At 38.9% G+C, this 21863-nt stretch overlaps 1 protein-coding gene across 4 annotated transcripts in view; it reads right to left on the bottom strand.

Annotated features, from left to right (window-relative positions):
* Positions 1-5254: 5254 nt before the first annotated feature.
* Positions 5255-21863, bottom strand: part of PWWP2A (PWWP domain containing 2A) — a 33225-nt gene continuing 16616 nt past the window's right edge. The window contains exons 2-4 of one of the 4 annotated variants that reach the window (XM_080676198.1): positions 19033-19997; positions 9602-9721; positions 5255-7346 (exon numbers count right to left, since the gene is read on the bottom strand). In XM_080676198.1, coding sequence (XP_080532324.1) covers positions 7333-7346; positions 9602-9721; positions 19033-19997 — 1099 coding nt within the window. In that variant the 3' untranslated portion in view covers positions 5255-7332. Of the gene's footprint in view, positions 7347-9601; positions 9722-17310; positions 19998-21863 lie in introns of those variants that run through there. The other 3 variants (XM_080676199.1, XM_080676197.1, XM_080676200.1) reach the window with 3 other exon arrangements.

Genomic DNA, 21863 nt, shown 5'->3' with positions numbered 1-21863 from the left:
TTTTGCTTAGACTTGAGTTCAATGGTTGAGACTAAGCAAAGGTTGGGTGGGACTGAGATTCCTGAAGGACTAGCTGAGCTCCAAGGAATAGGAATCTTGTTTGCCTAGAAACAGCCCTGGTGAAGACACTACATTCCTGCAGGGCGTAGAGGTGTTGCTTTTTAGGCCTCCCCTCCCTGTACCCTCCTGAAATCTTACCAGACGCCAAACAAGGTCCACATTAAATGCCTCTTGTGAGTGAGCCAAGTAATGTATATGGAAAGAAAGGAAGTTTGCTTAAGCCTAGTTTTTATGTACCACTGTTATTTCTCTGCTTCCAATATCTGGGGGGAAAGGTAGATTCAAACATTTTGAAAACATGTGACAATAGAAGAACCTTTAAACTGTTGGAACGTAGATATTAGTGGAAGGAAGGAAGGTGGCCTGTTTGCCTACTGCTGCTAAAGTAGGATTTAAAGTTCAGTAATGCCTCCTCCAACCAAACAAGTGTGCCAAAGTTCACTTGTAACGTAATCGCTCTATGACATTGTATGTATTCTTACTCCAATGCTGGTGCAATGGATCAGAATAATTGTGGATCTCCTCCTGGAGTATTTTTGAAGGCTCAAAGACATGTTTTGTTTTGATTAAACCTATCTGCCTCCATGAATAGACCAAGAGCTCCTGGATGATAAGGGCCATATTTACATTCAAAATAGCACTGCTGCTCTACTAGAAACTTAGAAAATTAGTCTGAAAGGACATTGCTCAAATAAGTGGTCTGTGTGAATTATCACTACCCAAGTGTTCAGATTCTGTGCTCTTTATTCAGTACCTGTTTTAAAATGTCTCCTTTGCTGCTAACCAATATGTTATCTCAAGATAAGTAGCAAGTAGTTATTCTCAAGATCCAGCAAGTGATTCAAATGTCAGCTTAGGTTTATGTGCTGCTTGTCACCTCCCAGAGGAGGTGGTGGGAGGCGGTGAGAGAGCCTGTTCTCTTCACCTCATGAGGGCCCAGAGTTCAGTTTCTGCAGTTTTTTGTTTGCATTAAGTGTGAAAAGTTTGTAAAGAAAGCCCCTTAAAAACAAGTGAGCCCATCCTGTGTAGCCATGTAGAATGTCCTCAGATATTGAATGTTCAAACTGGCTTGTAAGCATGTCTTCTGATTTTTAAATTTTGCATCTTAGATATTTGTAAGGATTTGTCTTGAGACTTTCAAAAATCCCCAACTTGTCCTCTAGTGTCAGCTTCCCCACTTTCTCCTAGATCACATTTACATTGAATCTCATGTCCTCTGTGTCTGCACTGTCTCTTAATCACCTCTCCAACTTGCACACGAGCAGCTTTTCCATCCACGGGAGCCTCTGTACAAGGCTTACCCGGGAAACTGGGACTGTTACTACAAATTCACACCAGCTGGTGGTTTCTGTAGTTGTCTTCACATCTTGGGTCCGAAATTCTATTCTTGAAATCCAACCTCTTTCTAGAACCAACTTTGTGCATGTGTTTCCCTTCCATACAAGCAAGTTATTTCCATCCTCTTGCTCCATGGCCCCCACCCCCCAAATTCCTATGGTTTTACAAGTTATTGTACTTATAGGAATAGACTATCACACTGGGTGAGGATATGGAATCTGGGGAGTGGCCGAATCTACTAGCTAATGACCTGAACATCACAGCCCTGGGCCCACATCTGAGCTCCAGTAAAATGAGAAGCCCTCATACTTTGGACCTTCGGATTGCTCAGGTATTGTCAAAGTCACAAATTTTTGTTTAATTCATAAATGCCAAGTGTATTTCTAATATTTTGTGTAGCTGAAGTAGGGCACAGCTCCCAGGAAATGTTGCTAGGCTTGGGGATTATTTGTGGTGTGTCTCTGGTCTCCGAGCTGACCTCTAGATGATTGCTGAACAGCTTCAAACAGATCATAAGCTAAAATCCAGACACTCGATTCAGGAAGAGCAGACCTGGACTTTTTTAGTGCATTTTACTATTTGATTAGATTCACAGGGGAACAGGCAGCAGGTGTTAAATGTAAACCTGACTAAAGATGTATTATCAGCTCTGATCCTCCAGGTAAGCAGATCTGTAAGTCTTGTCCTTTATAAACTGGTTTAGCAAAACTTCCTCAGTACCTTAGGCTTGCCCTCGAAATAAAGGGAACGCCTAGAGCTACAGCAGTCTCGTGGGTGCAGCCAAAGTGTCTGCCAGCCCGGCTGCGGTTCATGTTGTCTTCTGTGACCACTTCCCTCTCACCTCCCTGACTTAGCCCTCCCTGACTTCTCTAATACGCTTATCGGTCTATGTTGTGTACTTGGTACATATCTGCCACCTTAGAAAAACCTCCTTGGAGCAATTTGAGCAACTTATCCTTCAGGCTGCCCCCTCTGCACCACACAAGTCACAGGCTGTCCTCCTGTCATCTGGATCCTGTAAAAAAGGAATGTGTGCACGTCCTACCAGAAGTGACTGGAAAACCTGTTCCTTCAGGGAACTACACAATTAAAGCTGTACAGAGGAAGGAGACGATCATTTCCAGTCACTTCCTGTGTTGGGGGGAGAGCTGCCCTGAGCCTACACTAGACCAAGACTAGGAAATGGGTGACTTGCTACTAACCAGCCCAAGTGGTATGGTAAAAAGTAACCACAGAGCCCAAGAACTGCCCCTTCAAGGGGCAAACTAGTTATAAAATTAGTTTATGAAAACTAGTGACTAGGCCGCCCTCATATTTCAAAGCATCAGAAATTTCAGTCTTCCTGGCTACAGGCTGGTTGAAGCTGGGTACATGGGTTTTGTTATACTGCTGTACCTCTACAAATGTTTGAAATATTCCACAACAAAAATACTGTTTTCTTCTCATTTTCCAACCCTCTGGCGTCCACCATCTAGGAATAGGCTCCATCACACAGGTTCTGTCAGCCAGTACTAGAAGTAGGATGCCCCACCTTCTTTTTCCTTTCACTCAAGGGGAAACTGGAAGGTCACATTATCTTCCCCCTTAGCTAAAAGCAGGGTTTGCTGCCCCACTGCCAAGGAAGCCCATAGCTAACCATTTGTGGCCGTTTCTCAGTCCCAGCTACTAGTTTCTGGCTTGCTGAAAAACACGGCCTCTCTCAATGGGAACTCCTATCGGGCACTGGGGTTGCTAAGCTCAGGTATCACGACAGATGAAGACAAGACTTGTAGGGATGATTTGATGGTCCCAAAATAAAATGCTATTTGCCTCATGAAGTCAACGGAAGGTCTGATAACTTCCTAGGGCTGTGTGACACTTGTGTTGGATTCTGCCATTGGTGGAGTTGGCATCAAAGGCTGGAGCTACAGCTTCTGCTGCAAAAGCTTTTCCAGCCCGTCTTCTACAGACGTGAAAGCATCTGCCTTTAAACATGTGAGGGATTGCCCGTCACTGCCTTCTGTAAGGTGGTCTGTCTTTCTGAAGGCCAGCTATGCTCTTCTGGGGCTGGACACATTAGTCTCCTTCCACCTCTTCACGCTGATGATCCAGTTCATCTTCAGAGCGCAGGTTTCTGCTTTGACTTAGGATCCACATGAGTTAGGGGCTGAGCTTAGAATTCAAAAACACAAAATTGTAGAACATTTTGCTCAAGGAAAGATTCCCTTGTCTCCCATGTTTTGGGCCTCGGCTAAGTAGAAACTGAAGGGCTTGAGTGAGACACTTCTTTTCCCCACCCCATTCTGGCCAGTGCGGCCAGGCCTGGTTCTTCTGTCAGGAAGATCTCGGATAGAACTAAGATTAGAACCCATGTCATCTTTCTCTTAGTATCACCAATGTTAGAAGCTTCTCCTCACGTGCCTCACGAGGAAATAATGAAAGGGCTAACCCAGAAGTGTTCTTAAGGACAATGACCTAGCCTCTGTGTTTGGCCAGCTCTTCCTTCGTCTGGCACAGTATTCCTGAGTTGTATCTTCTTTCAGTCCAGGTTCATTACCTTCTTGATATCGAAGCAAAGGAGTTGTTAGGCCATGAAATTTCATTGTGAATAAGAGATTTGGCAAGACACTCATCACTAGAGAAAAGTATGCTTTAAAAACACAGCATGCTCTATTTGAGTACTGAGGGAGGCATCATTACTTTAAAGAGAAAAATGAACTATAAAAGCAGTAAAACAGCTTCTAGCCACAGTGCATATTTGCAGTGACATGCCCAGGGAGGTGCTGATACAGTCCACACATGATTCCTGGGCACGAATATGAACTTTTATTTTCTTATCTGAAGACAGCACTAAAAGATCCTAAGTGTATCCATGGGTTGCATCCCTCATTCCCTGTATCTTGTAGTAGTTGTGTCTGTAAACATACTGGCACACGTCGTGACACCATTAGGTGGATACCCTGGTATGGAGGTAGGAGGAATAGATCTCGTGTAGGCCTTCCAGATACTGAGCTCATGGCTTATTTACCTTCCCTGGTTCTCTCTAGCTCTCTTATCATTAGTGAGAAACTTGAGGAAGAAAAGATATTACCAGATTCCAGTGGCCTCCTTTCTACACTCATTTAGATAAGCTGAAATGGGAGAATGTTTGCAATTAAAGACTCCATGTATACTCTGGAAAAACTGGCAGCCTTCCAAAGGATTGCTTTACACAAATGGAAAAAACACACACACTGACCTAAGTTTTTGGGTCGGTGCTGAAAAACTTCAATTGTCTGGTAAGTTTTAAGAGGCTACTTTTTCCCTAACAGCTGAGTGTTTCTGATCAAACACTTGACCTCACTTTCACATTGGATGTGCTGGGCTTTTAAAGAAGCAACCAATTATCCATAAGGACAGGACTCCTTTAAACAACCCACCCACCAGTAGATATTTGCTTCCATCATTCACATTCCTCCAGGCTTAGACATAAAGAAGTCCCATAAAATCCCTCCAGTGATTAAGAACTTACAGGTTCGCCCTGACCGGTTTGGCTCAGTGGATAGAGTGTCAGCCTGTGGACTGAGGGGTCCCGGGTTCGATTCCTGTCGGGGGCATGTACCTTGGTTGCGGGCACATCCCCAGTGGGGGGTGTGCAAGAGGCAGCTGATCGATGTTTCTCTCTCATCGATGTTTCTGACTCTCTGTCCCTCTCCCTTTCTCTCTGTAAAAAATCAATATATAAAAAAAAAAAAAAAGAACTTACAGGTTCTCCTAAGGAAGCAATGCTACTTAAAACAGCTCCTTAAAGGACAACTAGTGGTTGGATTTGAATAGTGAAAAAAAAAAATAACCTTTAAAACCTAACTCCTAGAAAGTAAATAGTTTATAAATAATTAAATTTTTAAAAATATCAAGACTTTATTGGCTGTTACACAACATTCTTTTAACATTTATGTCTCAGCATACTTTAGATGAGAAACAAATTTGTCATTCAAGTCTACAAAATGAAATAGGCTTCTGAAGATTTGAAATACAAAGGTAGCATGAAGCATAGCTTAAATATTAAGCAACTAAAGCAATGAAAGTGAAATAGCAACATGGTATGTCCTAGGTTTTAAATACCAAGTTTCATTTTTTTTCTTAATGAAAATCTGCTTTATAACAAAACACCTTTTGAGAATTTATCATGAGAAAAAAATAGATCCTTAAAGCCTGATCTCTCAACTTTTTTGCCTTTTATCATTTCCATCACTCTGCACAAATAATGCTAAAGCTTACTTAAAACTCTTGATTATACAACTCACATGGCAGGAGTTGTCTGGTTCTTGAAGGGAGTCTGGAAGGTACTGCTGGTGGTAATACAGCTAAAGACAAGATGGGCAGAGAGTCTGGTGCCACTGAGGCCTGTAATCTTTGACTCCCTGCTGGCATAGTTCCTGAGCTTTTTCAGATATCATATGTATAATGACTTCATGATAAATACTTTTCCAAAAAGACAATTTTATAATGCAATCACAACTTTTAATTACTTACAGTGTAATTAGGATTTGCATTAAACTCACAGAAACAAGAGTGCCTACCTTTTCTTCTTTGAGTTGTGAAACAAGTCCTTAGTCAGGTATATTAAATGTTCTAAAACTCCCCCCAGAACCTGTTATTAATCCTGAGTATGGAGTTAAGTAATTCCAAACCTATACAGTAAGATTATGGAAAGTTTGAACACTTAAGCCAAATGCTCAGTTATGTTGCTTTAAATGAATTGTTTTTTGGCTTTTTTTTTTTTTTTAAGTAATCAATAAGGATTATCTTTCTGGTTTAAAAAATAAATTGGTATTGCCACTAAAAAACTTCCGTTTTTATTATTATTGAAAGTACGGCACCATCAAATATAAAATACTTTAAAAATGTAGCACTAACAGGTCAATCTGGTTATCTCCGCTCATTAAAAAAGAAAAATTAAGGTTTCTTTTTATAATATGTATTTTCCAAAGATAAGAATTCATGAAAAGCCTGACACCATCTTTTATGGGTCTGTTTCTGCTGCTAGTTCCCCAGGGATAAGCCCCACCTGACACCTGTAAGAATTTCTTGCACTTACACAGGAGGAGCTCTCTGGGGGGAGAGAGCCACATCAGAATAAACACTTTTCACCTTTTGGAATCTAAATAAAATCAGTAATGACAGGAAGAGTAAACACCTTTTCAGCTCAGATTTCAGAACTAGCTCTCAGAGTATATATCACTCTGAGATCAACACTAGCCTATCTACTCTGACTCGGAATTTAAAAGTTAAGGATGGGATTATGAAAATGTTAAATACTGGTGGCAAATAAATACATCTTAATGTGTATTAAGGTAATACAGCCCTGCTTTATCAAAGAAAGAAACGTCCAAATTTTCAGGGCGGGGGTACCTTGCCATCCTTTTAGGATGATGTTAAATCTTTCCTGTCGTTTCCAGGGGCACCCTGAAGGGAAACACTGGCCTCAGCATATGTGACCACTGGTTTCACAGGCGAGTCATTTTAGAAATACCTTTGCTCATATCTGAACTGAGTAACATAACCTTGGAGAAAGAACAAAGTTTTAGTATGAAAGATAATTCAACATTTCTGCCATCATCCCATGCCTTTTAGGTCTGTCCAAACTCCTGATAAGAACTTCACAATCAAAAGAAGTTACTGTCTTCGCACATAAAATGAGTTCTTGTGTGCGTATTTCACATCACTTTTCTCCTCAACTCATGCATAATTTATTGCAAAAGTTTGTTTTAGAAAACATTCCCCTAATACCTTTTCTTCGGTTTAATATAGCACAATTTACAGGTGCCAGTTAGAGACTGTTGGTTTTAACTACTGCCTGAACATTTACTTCTTAGTGCAGCTTTAAAAATCTGAGTCTCCAATTTCATTCAATCCTGGTGCTCTGGTGTTCTCTGTGTCTTTGTGGTACAGGTCCATGAAACCAGCAGCCTGCTAATGTCTTTGTGCTGAAATATAGTAAAGAAAAGGAAGAAAATGTAGTTAAGCACAAGTAATTATATGAGAAAAGTGATGTCCTTGTTTAATTAAGTCCTATATAGATTGTGAGATCACAACTGATTTTTTTCTTTTAAATCAGTTAAACTTGACCAATTTTTTTTGAGAAAACAACTTACTGCCACTTTAAACCAGCAGAAGCATTCGTGTTCTTTCCAACAGAAATAAAATGGTTGTCATCTTCACATTATCAACCTGCACTTGGAAGTTTCTAAAGAAGGAGCTGTAGCTTTGTTCTTCACACTGCCATTCACAGGTTACGACACGAAGCTTTGTGAGCCAGCTTAGCGGCTGTGCACTGCTGTGAAGCACCAGCGGCCTGGCTTTAGCACAGGCTACCTACAGACTTCAGAAGCATGTATATGCAAAACCTGGCTATGTCGAAATCCGCTGCAGATCACACTGTCCACACATGAGCAAAGCGCAAAAAAAGGAGGGTGAGGGGTGACTCCCCAGAGGTAGACACGAACATCAGAGACATCAAAAGAGCACCGTTTTGTCCTAGAAGACAACTTGTGCACACTGGTTAGACTGACCAGTCCTCCTACAAAAGACAGGACTCTGAACAGAACATGAGAAAGGACAAGGCTTATGAAAATTACTACCCAATACCGTGACCAGAATGCCTAACATTCCAACCTGCCTTTAATAGCAGAAGTGGAAAAAACCCCACTGAAATCCTCTACAATCCCCAGTATCAATAAGAGTTGGACTTCCAAAAGAGGTGATCTGGAGAGAACAATAAGTTTTTTGGTCAAATGTATTTTTAAACCAAAGATGTGGTATTTTCAGTGGGATAACAGACAAAACAAATACAGAATGCAAAAAGAAAAGGAAAATCCCCATTCTTCCCAATATTTAACTTCCAAGCATTTCACAGTAGGCGCCTTTCCCAGTCTTTACTAGGACTCTTTTCTATGTTAATTTCCAACAGTTCCCATGCTTCATTCACTTACAGGATCAAAGCCTATAAATAAATTCCACAGGGCATTCTATCTTCCTAAGCAATGAAAAATTACTTCTAGCCATAAACACAGCACACAACAGAGTGGAAGGTGAGTGTAGTCCTTGCTTCTGAAGAACCAGAATGATTAACACTTAAAATTTCACATTCAGCTAAGAGCAGTGTTTATTTTCTAAAACTAAGATATTAGTTTAATATTAGTATAATTACTAATATAATACTAATAAGTATTCAGAATTATACTAATAAAATACTCAGAACTTTGGTAGTAAATATCCTCTTTATAAATTTAAGGAGAAAAATAGTAACTAGCCAATCCCATGTACATTTCCATTTCCTATTTACAACTGTCAATATTTGGCTTCAATCTGAGAGGCCTATTCAAGTCGGCAGGAAAGTCAAGGATTGGAGCAGATCTTACTATTCATATGAGGTGCAAAAAAAAAAACAACCAAAGACACTATTCCCTCAAGAGATCATTTTAAGGGTAGCTGCCACCCCTGGACAGGTAAGAGTCCATAATTTTCCAACCTCAACCTCTGATCCAAAATGTACCATTCTACCCAGCTTGCAAATTACAGCGATACAGCCCAATGAATAGCCTTTATTCAGGAAAACAAAAAAAGATCACAAATTCAAAAGCAGCACAACGGAATCCCTAAATCTTTCCTCCTGTTTAAGAGCCCAAAATAAGCCTTTCAGGCATTATCCAAGGTTTTCATAAATGTGCTTAAACAGATTACAACTACATTGCCACACTCTTGCCACCCACTGAGTTGTAAATGATAGTTTTGAGATTAAGAATATATATGAATATGAATATATATATTCTTATATATACATTAAGAAGAAATGACTACGAAGTTAAAGTAATGAATATAAAAGTGACAAAGAAAGGTTGAGATAGTGAAAAGATAAAGGAATCCACTATTTGACCATCCAGGGAGGCTCGGTTGCTATTTGGCATAATTCTACAATCTGCCACCATAGGAAAAATTCCTCTCAGTTCCTGGAAGCTCGGAGGAGGCTGGCTCTACTTTTTAGCACAGCAGGTAATAGGAAATGAAAAGTTACTGTGACTCATTAAAACGATCACCTACATGAGGGATACGCAGCTACCAATGAAGGCTAAGGAAAAAGAACTAATGAATCCTTTTACATCTAGCCTCATCTACTTTGGAAATGATCAAGTGATGACATGGTGCCCTCTTCACTCTGTGGCAGGGCTGAACACAGACAGACCTGCCCGTCTCACTGTTAACGTCAATGCTCCCAGTCTGAATCCACAGTGGTCTGTCAGACACTGTAAGGGAGCAGCAGGATTCGTCACTGTCTGATGTAATAGCTGCCATTTGTTGAGACCTATGGTAGAAAAAACCAAGTTAACAAAAGTAGAGAAGTCATTTGAGTTCTTTTTTTTAATCCATTTTACAAAAAAAAAAATTTAAAAATATGACCAAAATTCAGTTGAATTTTCATAATGAATTTATTCTACGTAACTTACTGGCTTCACAAAATGTGAGGCTTTGGTTCTAAACCAAGGAAAACTGACGAGGTGTGTACACACCAGCCTTAGCCAGGCGAGGGCACTCTCCGGCCCAAGTCAATTCAGCAGCAAACTGCCTTCAGGTACACCACGATGCTGCCCTCCAATGCTAACTAGCATTTAATGTTCCTGACAAAAATTTTACTAGCCTAGTACTGGAATAGTCCTGATCTTAGCATTCAACAAGGGCTGGAGTCTCCATTCCCTTCCACATTACAACATTAATGAGACCCTGTTTTGCAGAATGACCAAAACGTGCCTAAATCCCTTCTTCCTTTAATGCCAATGACCACTTGTGCATACTATTCACAATCCCATGTACAATCCCGTGAATCAATGACTCAGTATCTGCTTAAAACAAGTTTAACAAGATAAGCTTTCTCACTTAGGCATTCAGAACAGAGACTTCAAATACTAAGCATAATTCAAATAAAAAATTGCTATTTCAAGCCTTATTTTTTTTTTTACATATTTGCTTGTCTGCTCAATTCCCTACTTTAAGTATTAACAGATCATCTATCAAATCACTATAATTAACTCTGGGGTCATTGAGTTAGAGAATGTTTGGTCCTTATAATATTTTTTAAATGCCAAGTTAAACCAGAAGCAGTAACATATCGAAACTTTTAAAAAGGCTTTTCTGACATTGAAAAGGATAAATTTTATACATCTGATCTATAAACATAATTCTGAATTTTAATGGAGAACAATTTCCTTAAATGAGGCTTAACAATGCGATTATTTACCCTTTTGTTCACAGAAAACTTAAATATACTACTATACCCCAACAGCAGTCACACCAAGAAGAAAAGGAATCTGAATGCACAAGACAATTTCTTTTCAACCCCTCCCTCCGTAAGTAACACCTCTTAGGTCTGAACAATCATTCTCAGGAACCTCCTTTTCCATTCTAGGCCAAAGTCAAGGATCTGCATCAAAGAACGACCATCCTTTCCTGTGCATTGCTTCCACCGCCCCCACCCCCCCCGCCCCCCCCACCCCCCGCCGCGACACACACACACAAAGGCGTTTGTGCAAATGTTGAAGATGAAGTTTCCCTCCCTCAGTGCTTTTGGGGTCTCAAGGTTCTTCTTTAGATATTGACCACACCTACAAGATCCATTAGGAAAAGCCAGGGAGCCCTGACTGTGATACAGCAAATGGAGGGACACCCTCCTGAAAGCCATTTCCGTGCAATTACTTACTTTGTTCATTAAGTCAAAGCTTACACGCAACAATGTAAGGCACCGGTTCCTGGGAGCAGCAGAGATGTAAAAGGACAACTCAGAACAGGGTAAGTAAACACTCAGTCTGCTTTCTGGAGTGCATGAAAGAAGGAAGCAGAGGTCACACTCCTAGAGCAAAGTCCAGAATGAAAAACTAAAGAATTAAGATTACATACATGCACCTATCATCTTGCTGAACACTCAACATGAATTTTCTCTTAATACAATGTAGTATGCTGCAACATGAACAAACAGGTAAAAGCATCAACACAATAAGACATTCTGGCTTCTAGCCTTAGTATTTTTCTAACCAGAACTTTAGGAGTCACACCTAGATGTGCTACTCCCAGCCAGATTTCCTGCTAAAAGCTAAACTGTGAAGGAAAATCACAGTTTTGTAATCAGCATCTCAAAAATGGGCCATGAGTAAAAACGACTACACTCTGAAGAATGTGGCCACAGATCAAGACCTTGGAATGTGAAGTATTTCCCTCCTAGAAAGGGGAAACAGCTCCTACTCAATCATACCAATAGCAATAAAAAATGAGAGGGGGAAAATGAGAGGAAACGTTCAAATTAATGTCCACTTTTCACCATTCCGCAAAATATTAAAAAAATGAAACACCAGGTTCCCAGGAGAACACAGCATCTGTGCAAACCAACTACTTTACACTACCCAGAGCCGATGAGGGTAGCTCTGTGAGTCTAATACTTTTGGAAAACTCCTGAGGACCTCTACTCCGCTGAGCCCCACCTGCTCACTCAAGCCTCTCTGAAAGGATGTGGGAAATGCTAGGCTTCTGAAATGGTGACTAGTCCTTAGTACACATCAGTGTCTGGACAAGAATCCCTCTTCCTCACTCACAAGGAGACTATCATCTCTGCTATGACAGGCCCTGTGCTTGGCATAAAAGAGGAGAAAACCGCAAGTAATAGACTCCTAGGGCAAGCGTTAAAATGTTAATGCACTTCTCCTTTCACCATAAGTCCCATGACCTCCAACCCAGCTGCCCTCCACATGCCTGCTGGAAATAATTCATACCTACGTATAGATATTTGTGGATGATGACACTATGATTATTATTTTCATATAATGTTGCTATAACATTTTTTTCATTTATATTCAGTATGTTGCAGGATATCAAAAGCTACCTGAGCTCTGGCTGGTGTTTCTCAGTGGTTAGTGTCAGCCCAAGCACCAAAGGGTCTCAGGTTCAATTCTCAGTCAAGGGCAATTACCTGGGTTGCAGGTTTGAACCCTGCCCCAGTCAGGGTGCGTGCAGGAGGCAACTAATCAATGCATTTCTCACATGTGATTTTTCTTTCTCCCCCCTCCTCCCTCCCTTTTGCTCTCTAAAAATCAATGGAAAAAATATCCTCAGTTGAGGATTAACCAAAAAAAAAACTACCTGAAAAAAATTTCTATCCCATGCACAGTAAGTGGTGGTTGTGGTAATGATAGCAAGTATTTATATAGGTCTTCTACCAGGCACTTTATCCGTTTAATGAGGAATTACGTTATGAGGAAGTACTATTATTTTCCCTGTTTCACAGACAATGACATTGAGTACCCTGCCTAAGAGTACACAGCTTGTAACAGACCCAAGGTAGCCTTTGCATCTAGGAAATCTGGCTCAAGAGACTGTACTTTCAACTGTGTGCCTGCAAAGTGGATGAGATTGCCTTGAATCAATAAAGGCCTGATGTCAAGCACTACCAGCGCCAAAATGTTAACGAACGCTCAGACTCACCTGCATCAGTCAATTATACGCTCATAACTAGCCATTTCCATCGTTTACACTCACAGGATGACCCTCACATTTCTACAACACATTCTCCCCAAGCAAGCAACATTCTTCTCTATTTTACTGGGAGGGGCTTTGGGAGGGATTGTTCCTTCTGGACTTGTTCAAAAGCTTTCAGGTGAACCTCTGTGTTGGAGGGAACTGAGGGACACAGGATTACAAAATTATCTTAAATATTCTTTTTAAAAAGTCCTGGCTAAAGCTTGATATGCATTATAATTACAAGTTTTTTAGTTTGTGTAAAAAGGGGAAAAAAGTGGTAACAGCCTAACACTTTAGCTATGGAATGTCTGGGTTTCCTTCTAAATACTGACTACAGGATAGAAAATAATGTTAAGTTTTAAATCATGATTTCTGGTTAAGACTCAGATATCTAAGGCAATAAAAGGAGGTCAACCTTCTCATTCTTATGATACAAAGCAAACTGAAAAAAATGCTTAATTCATGTTTAAACCAAGTTTTAAGACCAGGCATTTTTAAACTAGCCTGTTATCAACATCAGTTTAAAAAAAAAATTTTTACAAGCAAGTGTCCCAACAGAATAAGGCCTGTAAGTTAGACAACATATATTACAAATATCTCATTCCGTTGGAAAATGAGAATCTTGACTCACAAATTCAGTATTTTGATAAATCCTGATACCATTTGAGTCTATAGTTTCTTCTTTTACTTTACACCTCCCTGAAGCCAATCTTTAATTTGTGCCAGAACATAGGAATCTATAAGAAAAAAATTCAAGTTTGGCCATTAGTTTTTCAGAGATTAATTAGAAGCATGAAAATTTTATTCAATTCATCCCAAGATGGACTTAAAGATATAATATAAAAATTCGTGTTTCCGACCAAAGTGTGGTACACAAGATCTTAGAATTGTGTCCTAACTCTCTACCTGTGTCAGGCACGTTTGTTTCCATTAGTTGTACTGACATAAAAAAAAATGAGAAGTGCACAAATTTGAAAATGAGGCAATTGTGATGGTATGTAAATTAAGTTTTGGAAACTAATGTAATTAACAAATCATTTCCATATTCATAAATGAGTCCAAGCCCAGCCAATGTGGCTCAATGGTTGAGCATTGACCTATGAACCAGGAGGTCATGGTTCAATTCCCAGTCATGGTTCAATTCCTGGTCAGGGCACATGCCTGGGTTGCGGGCTGGATCCCCAGTGTGGGTCATGCAGGAGGCAGCCAATCAATGAGTCTCTCTCATCGATGTTTCTGTTTCTCTCTCTCCCTCTCCCTTCCTCTCTGAAATCAATAAAAATATCTTTTTTTTTTAAGTGTCAAAAACAATATTTTGTCAGTGAGAGAGGATGGTTTTTATCTAAAAACCTACTCTTAAGAGTAATGGATAAATGCAGTCCCACTAATTCACCTAAAAAGAGTTGAACTGTTTCTCTTCTGATCTGTGTCAACTATCCATGATAAAGACACCAAGACATCCTGGAAAACTAAAAATATATCCACCACCTAGATCTCCGACTTTAAACTTACTATTCTTTCATTTAAAATGGCATAACATTAATTGCTAAAGCTTTCATTTTTTAAATCTATTCACTTTGTTGAAGAAATACGGTATTGCACAGACTATACATACAGAATATGAAGAGCCTATTAACGAAGTCAGAACTAGGCAAAATTAATGCAGCTTAGCTGATTTTGCTGTTTTTCCATTGATTTTTTTCAGAGTGGAGGGGAAGGGAAGAGACAGAGAAACATCTATGTGTCTCTCAAATCGATTGGTTGCTTCCTGCACCTGTCCTGACAGGGCCAGAGATCAAGCCTGCAACCAAGGTACATGCCCTTAACCAAAATCGAACCCACAACCCTTCAGTCCGCAGGCCAATGCTTTAACCACTGAGCCAAAGCAGCCAGGACAGCTTAGCTGTTTTATTTTCTCCTAGCAATGCATGAATGACACCAGCCTCTTGTTCTATTTCTGAATTCCCTATCAGGCATTTCAATAGCCACCATATTAATACAACCCCAAAGCAAACCCTGAATTTCCCACACACCAAAAAAAAATGGTCTTCATTGTCCCTGCAAATTCCCTATTGGAGGCCATCACCTGGCCCAAATCAAAACAACACCCTGAATCAAAATATTAACAACTTTTCTAGACATTTGCCAGTCTCTGCTATGAGTACTTCACAAAAGTAAACTAATGCATAATGATAGAAAAACTCAATTTAAAAGAAAGCTAATTTTAGATCCAAATTAAAGGTTTCTTAAAGTATTTCCAAATCCCAATTCAGTTATCCTATATAAAGGATGTATATCTACCGAAGAATGTAAATGTGTATCTTTCCTTCCACAAAACCAATATGAAGTACAACCTCAGAGAGGTGGCAACTCAGTATTTTATAAATTAGAAACTGAAGTATACTTGATTTTAGTAACAGTTCCATATTCTTTGCCTGCAGTTCTTAATAGACAGGAGATAGATAATCTAAAATTACTATTTATAAATTTTCCCATCACAACCACATCAGGACACATTATCAAACCATGAAAATGGACTTCAGATTAGTGAATCCTACTTTACTTCATCATTTAGGTATCTGGTTCTAATTCTATAAATGGGTTGAACAGATATTCTTTCCAAATGAAGTCAGCTTTCTGGCCTATAAATCATAGAAAACTAAAAGGGAAAAAAACTCTTGACACTAAATTTCGGAGAATTTCTAGAAATAATTTCATCTTTGACTTTTGCAGCTCTTACTTCACTTGGTTTCTCCCCTTGCTAATCCTGTTTTAGCCATTTTACTCAGACCACTGCAGATCCGGCCTGCACCTAGTTTTCTCTGCAAGGGGAAAAATTACCCATTTGGTTATCTCCATACAAGTAAATGCCTCACTTTAACAACAAGTGGCAAGAAAAAGGGGTTGCAATCAACTCTATCTCCATCTACAAATTTAACTGCTTAAGAAATTTCTATTTGAACAGAACATTAATATGCAACTATTGGATTAGTGTTCAGAAAGTCTTTAAAACTCATCTCCCTACTGAAACTTCAGATGAAATGGCCAGACTGCCAGTTTATAAGGGCATGATTGAAGATCATGCATATTTGTGATTGCCTTTCCTCAAAAGTATGGACTACATAAAATTGAGTATTCTTTTTGTACTCAACAAATATGACTATTTTCTTTTTTTCCCTATGGCTTCTAAAACCAAATTTGGTTTGTTTCTTTCTTTTTCCCTATGGCTTCTAAAACCAAATTTGGTTTCTTTCTTTTTCCCTATGGCTTCTAAAACCAAATTTGGTTTGTGCCACAAAAGCCTATTTGCCAAAGAACTTGACTATATTAGCACTATCACTGTCAAAACCACCATGTTAAGAAACTCACCTGGGATCATTATATTGAAGCATTGGAATTACATATTTCAGGTGACTTTTTGCTCCCTTTTTAAATCTGAACCTTGGATAATCAAACTTTCAAAAATATCTGAACAAGTTCATTAATCTGAAACAAATACTCGGAAAATCTTTTGAGATACTTCCTTAAAACCCTTCAATCACGATGTGAACTCCTTTCAACCTGTTATCAAAAATAAATTGTAAATAGTTGTTTCTGTTTGCAGGAAAGAATATGTTCTATTCAAGTGAAAAATCTTTTTTTCAATTGTGTGTTTATTATAATCAAAAAGCATTGACTGAGTTCCCCAGAAGAAATTCTTTCTTTTGCAGAAATCAGTACATAAATCTCCATTAATCTTTTCATTATTAATTCCATAGTAACTAAGGTATTTCAAATTGGATTACATAGAAATCCATGAAAAGTTGCTCCTTAAAAATTTCAAGTTTCCCAAAGTGTCAAATTGACATAATACCAAATTTAAAAGTTAGACACAAAAAGTATGAAAGCAACATCATCTTGGGATAAACTTGCCTTCATAGGCAATCTGATATATTTTTCACTAACAATACAAAGCTAAAAATGGAAAATAAAAAATCGAATATTAGGGACATATGGACCATGTAGAAAAACAATGAGCTAAGTTACAAGCCCCAAAAGCAATGATACCAGAGGCACTGGAGCAAGGAGAAGAGACTGGTTGTAATTACCCAAATATTAAAAAAAAAAAAAAAAAAAATCAAGCACATGATGAAATATTAAGGCTAGAAATGAAAAAATTAAAACCCATACATTTAGGAGAAACTGGCAGAAGGGTCTCAAATCTAGAAGCATATTAGACCTCTATACTACAATATTTCATTTAAAGATTATTATCTATGCTCAGATATATTGTCTGATAGGGCAAATAAGAAATGTTTGATTTTTTTCACCTCCTCTACACAGTTACAAAGATTAATTTTCTACCATCTTGAAAATTTTCAAAGCTTTTTGAGAAACACACACAAATAATTTGGATTTAGTTCATTTTATTTACAGCTTTTTTTTACATTTCAGAGCATTACACAATTACATTTTCTCATTTTCTGACCTGCAAACAGATACCTTAAACGGAAATATTTTTTTAAAGTTATCAAATTAGGTACATCCAAAAGGCAATAATTACACATATGACAATTAATTCACAAAGTGTAATTCATCAGGACGTATCCTAAGAATTTAGGAACAGCCAGTCAGGAGTAATCTGACCAAATTTAGCAACCAACTATTTACATATCCAAAGATAAACAAACCTATCTGAACTCCCAAACCAGAAGTTGGAAATTTTTTGTTAAATCCTCATTGAACAAAGGAGAGAGAGTGACGATTCAAACCTAGCCAGCCTTGACAATCTTAATCCCCAACACTGAGCTATTTCCCCAGTCTGAAACTGAATAGCAAGCATCTCAGTTTGTCAAACACCTAAATATCAAGCTCTTGCACCATTATGCACATAGAAAGGTTAAGTGTTCATTAATTTAAAAACAAGTAGTCATTAAATATCCACACTATTTCCCCCAGCTCAGCAGCCCTTACTACAATCCCAAATATGCAACCTGTGTCACATAGTGACAGGCTAGATTATATTTATATATAGTATGTATGTATATACACACACATATTTATGTGTATATATGCACACATACACACAGTACTAGGTACAAATGGCAATAATCCCTGCAAGAATTCATTTTCAGTTGAGGCTATGGCTCCTATGCCTTAGGGTGGTTTTAGACTTTAAAACTGAAAAATACTACTAAAATCTCACAACCTTAAGACAAAATTTGATTGCTTGTTCAGTTTAGCTTCTCAGTCTAAAAATGGCTATAAGGTTAAGTTTTTATTTTTTTTAAAAAAGCAGCCAATTGAGGTCAATTTCTCTCTCCAATTTGGCCAGGCTATTTCGTAGAAGTTCCTCCTAACTAGACTAGAAAAATCTGTGGTACCTTTCAATGGTTCTTGCCTACCTTACTGTCCGTGTTCACGTTTCAAATTGTGTCAACAGAGCCCGTACTTCCGGGGTCAGCTGCTTGGCAGCCTTAGCTGCCTCTGTGATAGCCTTGCGATACAGGCCCTTTCTCTTCTTATTAAAGCGTGACTGGAAGTTTTCTAAAAAAGGGGACAGTTGCGATAGAGCAAGGAAAGATGTTGTTGGAGACCCGAACCATGAAATACGAGCCTCCTGTCGAACTAAGAGGCCGTTATCTTTCCGGCTCACAGTTATAGTAAGAATACGGGCTGGCCACCAAGGGAAGCCATATATCTTGGCCCAAACAATGTCCCCTACACATATGGTCCTGCCATCTGGTGTGACGCATTTAGAGACGTTTTTGGAAAAGACTTTCATTTTCAAGGAATTACTGAGCTTTTTCTCTTCCTTTGAAGAAGAGGATGTGGAGGAGGTGGAAGGTGCATGCATACTGCCTGGAGGAAAATCAAAGCTTTCAGAAGAACTACACTCAGAGTTGGAGGATTTCAAATCATCTGTGCTATCAATGCTACACACTGAAGCACTGGAAGAGTCAGATTTCTTTTGATTTAGGGTCATGTAAACAGAGATATTGCTTTTGCTGCCCTTTTTGCCCGGTGTCTGTGGTTCCTGCTCACCAGGCACAAGCACTTCATTTGTGTCCTGAACCTCACTGTTGGCCTCTTCAGGGCCTTTTGAGGGACTCTGATTTTCTGAAGGGGCCTCACCTGCTGAGCGGGTAGAGGTGCAACGAGACTGAGGCTTGGGTGCCAGCTTGCCACTCCGCATTTTCTCAAGTCCCGTCTTCAGAGAAGAGTCATTTTCTTCATTCCTATACCTTTGTGGTTTTAAACGAACCCGGGGTGGAAGGGAACCTGAGCTAGGATTCTGATATCGACGTGTGAAATGGACTTTTGAATGTGCATTTCTGGACGCAGAGGTTTCACTTTGCTTCTTTTGTGCCTTTTCTTTGGCAATTTTTAACACTTCCCGAGCTTTAGCATGATCCATGTTCTTACTCTGGAGCACTTTTTTAGTACTTAACTGAGCTTTTGATGTATTCGCCTGAGCAGGAACTTTGACTACTCTGCCTCTGCTCTGAGCAATATTTGAAACCTTAACCACAGCATTTCTTTTCTGGCTTTCATTTTGGCTTTTCCCATCCACTTTATGGTCAGCTTTCAGTTTTTTGTTCACAGTAGTTATGCTTTCATTTCTCCGTTTTCTATCTTCATATTTAGAAGAGTCACTTGCACTACTACCTTTTCTAATTTCCTTTTTTTCAGCAACAACACTGTTTTTACATTTGTCACATAGGACCTGCCTGGGTCGTAGTTTAATAGCATTCATTATTGAAGTAGATTCTTCCCTGTACATTTTTCGTTTGGGTCGCTTAATTTTCCGAGGAGGTGGCTGAGGTATTGATTGGTTATATGTGTCCCTGATAAACAAAGGGGGAGGGTAAGGTGCTCCTTCATGGAAGAGTGGTGGTGGTTTGGAAGTCCACAGGCTTTCAGCCAAGCTCGGCTCAGGTGGCGGGACAGGAGAAGGGTCGTTGGGAACAGCACCATTCACTTCACACTTGACTTCTGTCCCTTCTTGGAATGTATTACTTTGGAGCTGCATGGCTTCAGGTTTATCCTTATATTCCCTTTTGGGAAATACTGTCACAGGAATCCCGTGGGGCCCAAACCTTTGAAAGAAATGAAAGAAAAAGGAAGCCATTAAGTTAATGGCTATAATACAATTTCTTAAACAATACCTAATATTTACTCGCATGACCTTTCCTGAAAATTATTTCATATTAAAGAACAAAAATAAAAAACCACTGACCATCTCCTGCCCAAAAATCCCAAAGCCCTCCATATTTTATAATGGTCTCTCTAACCAATGCCTCAATAGCTGAACTTATTTAGAATACACCTTTCCAGTCTTGAATCAGAAAGGATACTAGATATATTCGTATTAAACATCTGATTTATGTTCACTCAAATATACATAACATGTACAAGCAAATGCAATTATAAATTTGTACTATACATATCTACCTCTGGTTAGGATAGCTTTCAAAAACTTCACAAAACAAATTCAGCCTTAGCTACACAAAAAATATTGAATCTGTAAAATCCCATTTCTACTTTATTAATCACTAAAATTCAAAAATAGTTGCCCCTTTACTCTTACATCCCAACTCTTAAGCCCTTCATCACCGCACTTCCCTACAAAAATACTAGAAATTTAGTATTGCAAAAGCAGACGGATACAGAGCTGTGGATCCCTACCTTTTTAAAATCACATCGCACATTAAGAAATACAGGGTGGGGCAAAAGTAGGTTTATAGCTTTGAGTCCAGGGAAGTTTATTCTTTTTTTGAGAGGAAGGGAGAGGGATAGAAACATCGATGAGAGAGAAATATCAATCAGCTGCCTCCTGCACATCTCCTACTGGGGATGTGCCCACAACCAAGGTACATGCCCTTGACTAGAATCGAACCTGGGACCTTTCAGTCCACAGGCCAATGCTCTATCCACTGAGCCAAACTGGTTAGGGCAAGGGGAAGTTTATTCTTATATTGTTTATTAATTATTAAAACATAGTTTATTCTTATATTATTGTCTTTTCCATACAACTATAAACCTTTTGCCCCACCCTGTATTTTCACATAATAACCCAATAAAAATGCTTAATAATATATAAAAACTTGCAACTATACATACATAAATATACACACTCAAAAGTTTCACTGACTACTTAACATTATAGTATGTGATACACAATAATTTTTTTCTGTTCTGGTCTATTTTGTTTTCACGCTAGTCACACGCATCAAATGGATTTCAAAACTTACAGGTCCAGACCCAGTTTGCAAAGCAATGGCATGGGACACAAATCTTTATACTATTCTCAATTTCTAATAAAGCAAGGTCAATAACCTTGTTTCTTATGTAGAATTAGAAATAACTGTGGCTTAATCTGCCTGGGCTAACATCAAGAACCCTTAAACTAAATTCGCCATCCACAGATTCCTGCACATAAAAATAAAGTCACACTATCAAATATGTACATGTTAATTTTAAACACTATTTGAGTTAAACAGCATTAAACACAATACAATTATAATGCCAATCCTTTAAGGCAGAGATGCTTAGAACCCAAGAATTCGCTTCAGGTAGTCAGGCAGAACCTGACATTAGATGCAAATGTTTTATATATGTCTGTTTTCCTTGTCTTTGGTTCTCAGATCCTCCAAAATGTCCTTAAGGCCCCCAAAAGGTTCAGAATACCTTTGGTGGGAAAACTTCTTGACCTTAAGTAACTTATGGTTAGGCTGTAGACACTCCTAAAATCAGGCAAAGAGATAGAAAGAGCCAACATTACCAGGATATCTGGATCTAACATGTAAATAGTTTTCTTCCTAAAGTCTTTATTAGCTTGGCTACCACAAACCAACAACTTATAGCAAATACTTAGAATTCACAAAGGGAAGAAGACAGACTTTTTTTTACCCAAGGTGGGACAAGTCTGGGTCTGGGCCAGTCCACAAAGGACACCCTTCTCA

Source organism: Plecotus auritus, assembly GCF_963455305.1.
Source record: "Plecotus auritus genome assembly, chromosome: 6".
Taxonomy (NCBI): domain Eukaryota; kingdom Metazoa; phylum Chordata; class Mammalia; order Chiroptera; family Vespertilionidae; genus Plecotus; species Plecotus auritus.
Note: the sequence above shows the minus strand (reverse complement) of the source record. Positions and strands in the feature narration are given on the sequence as shown.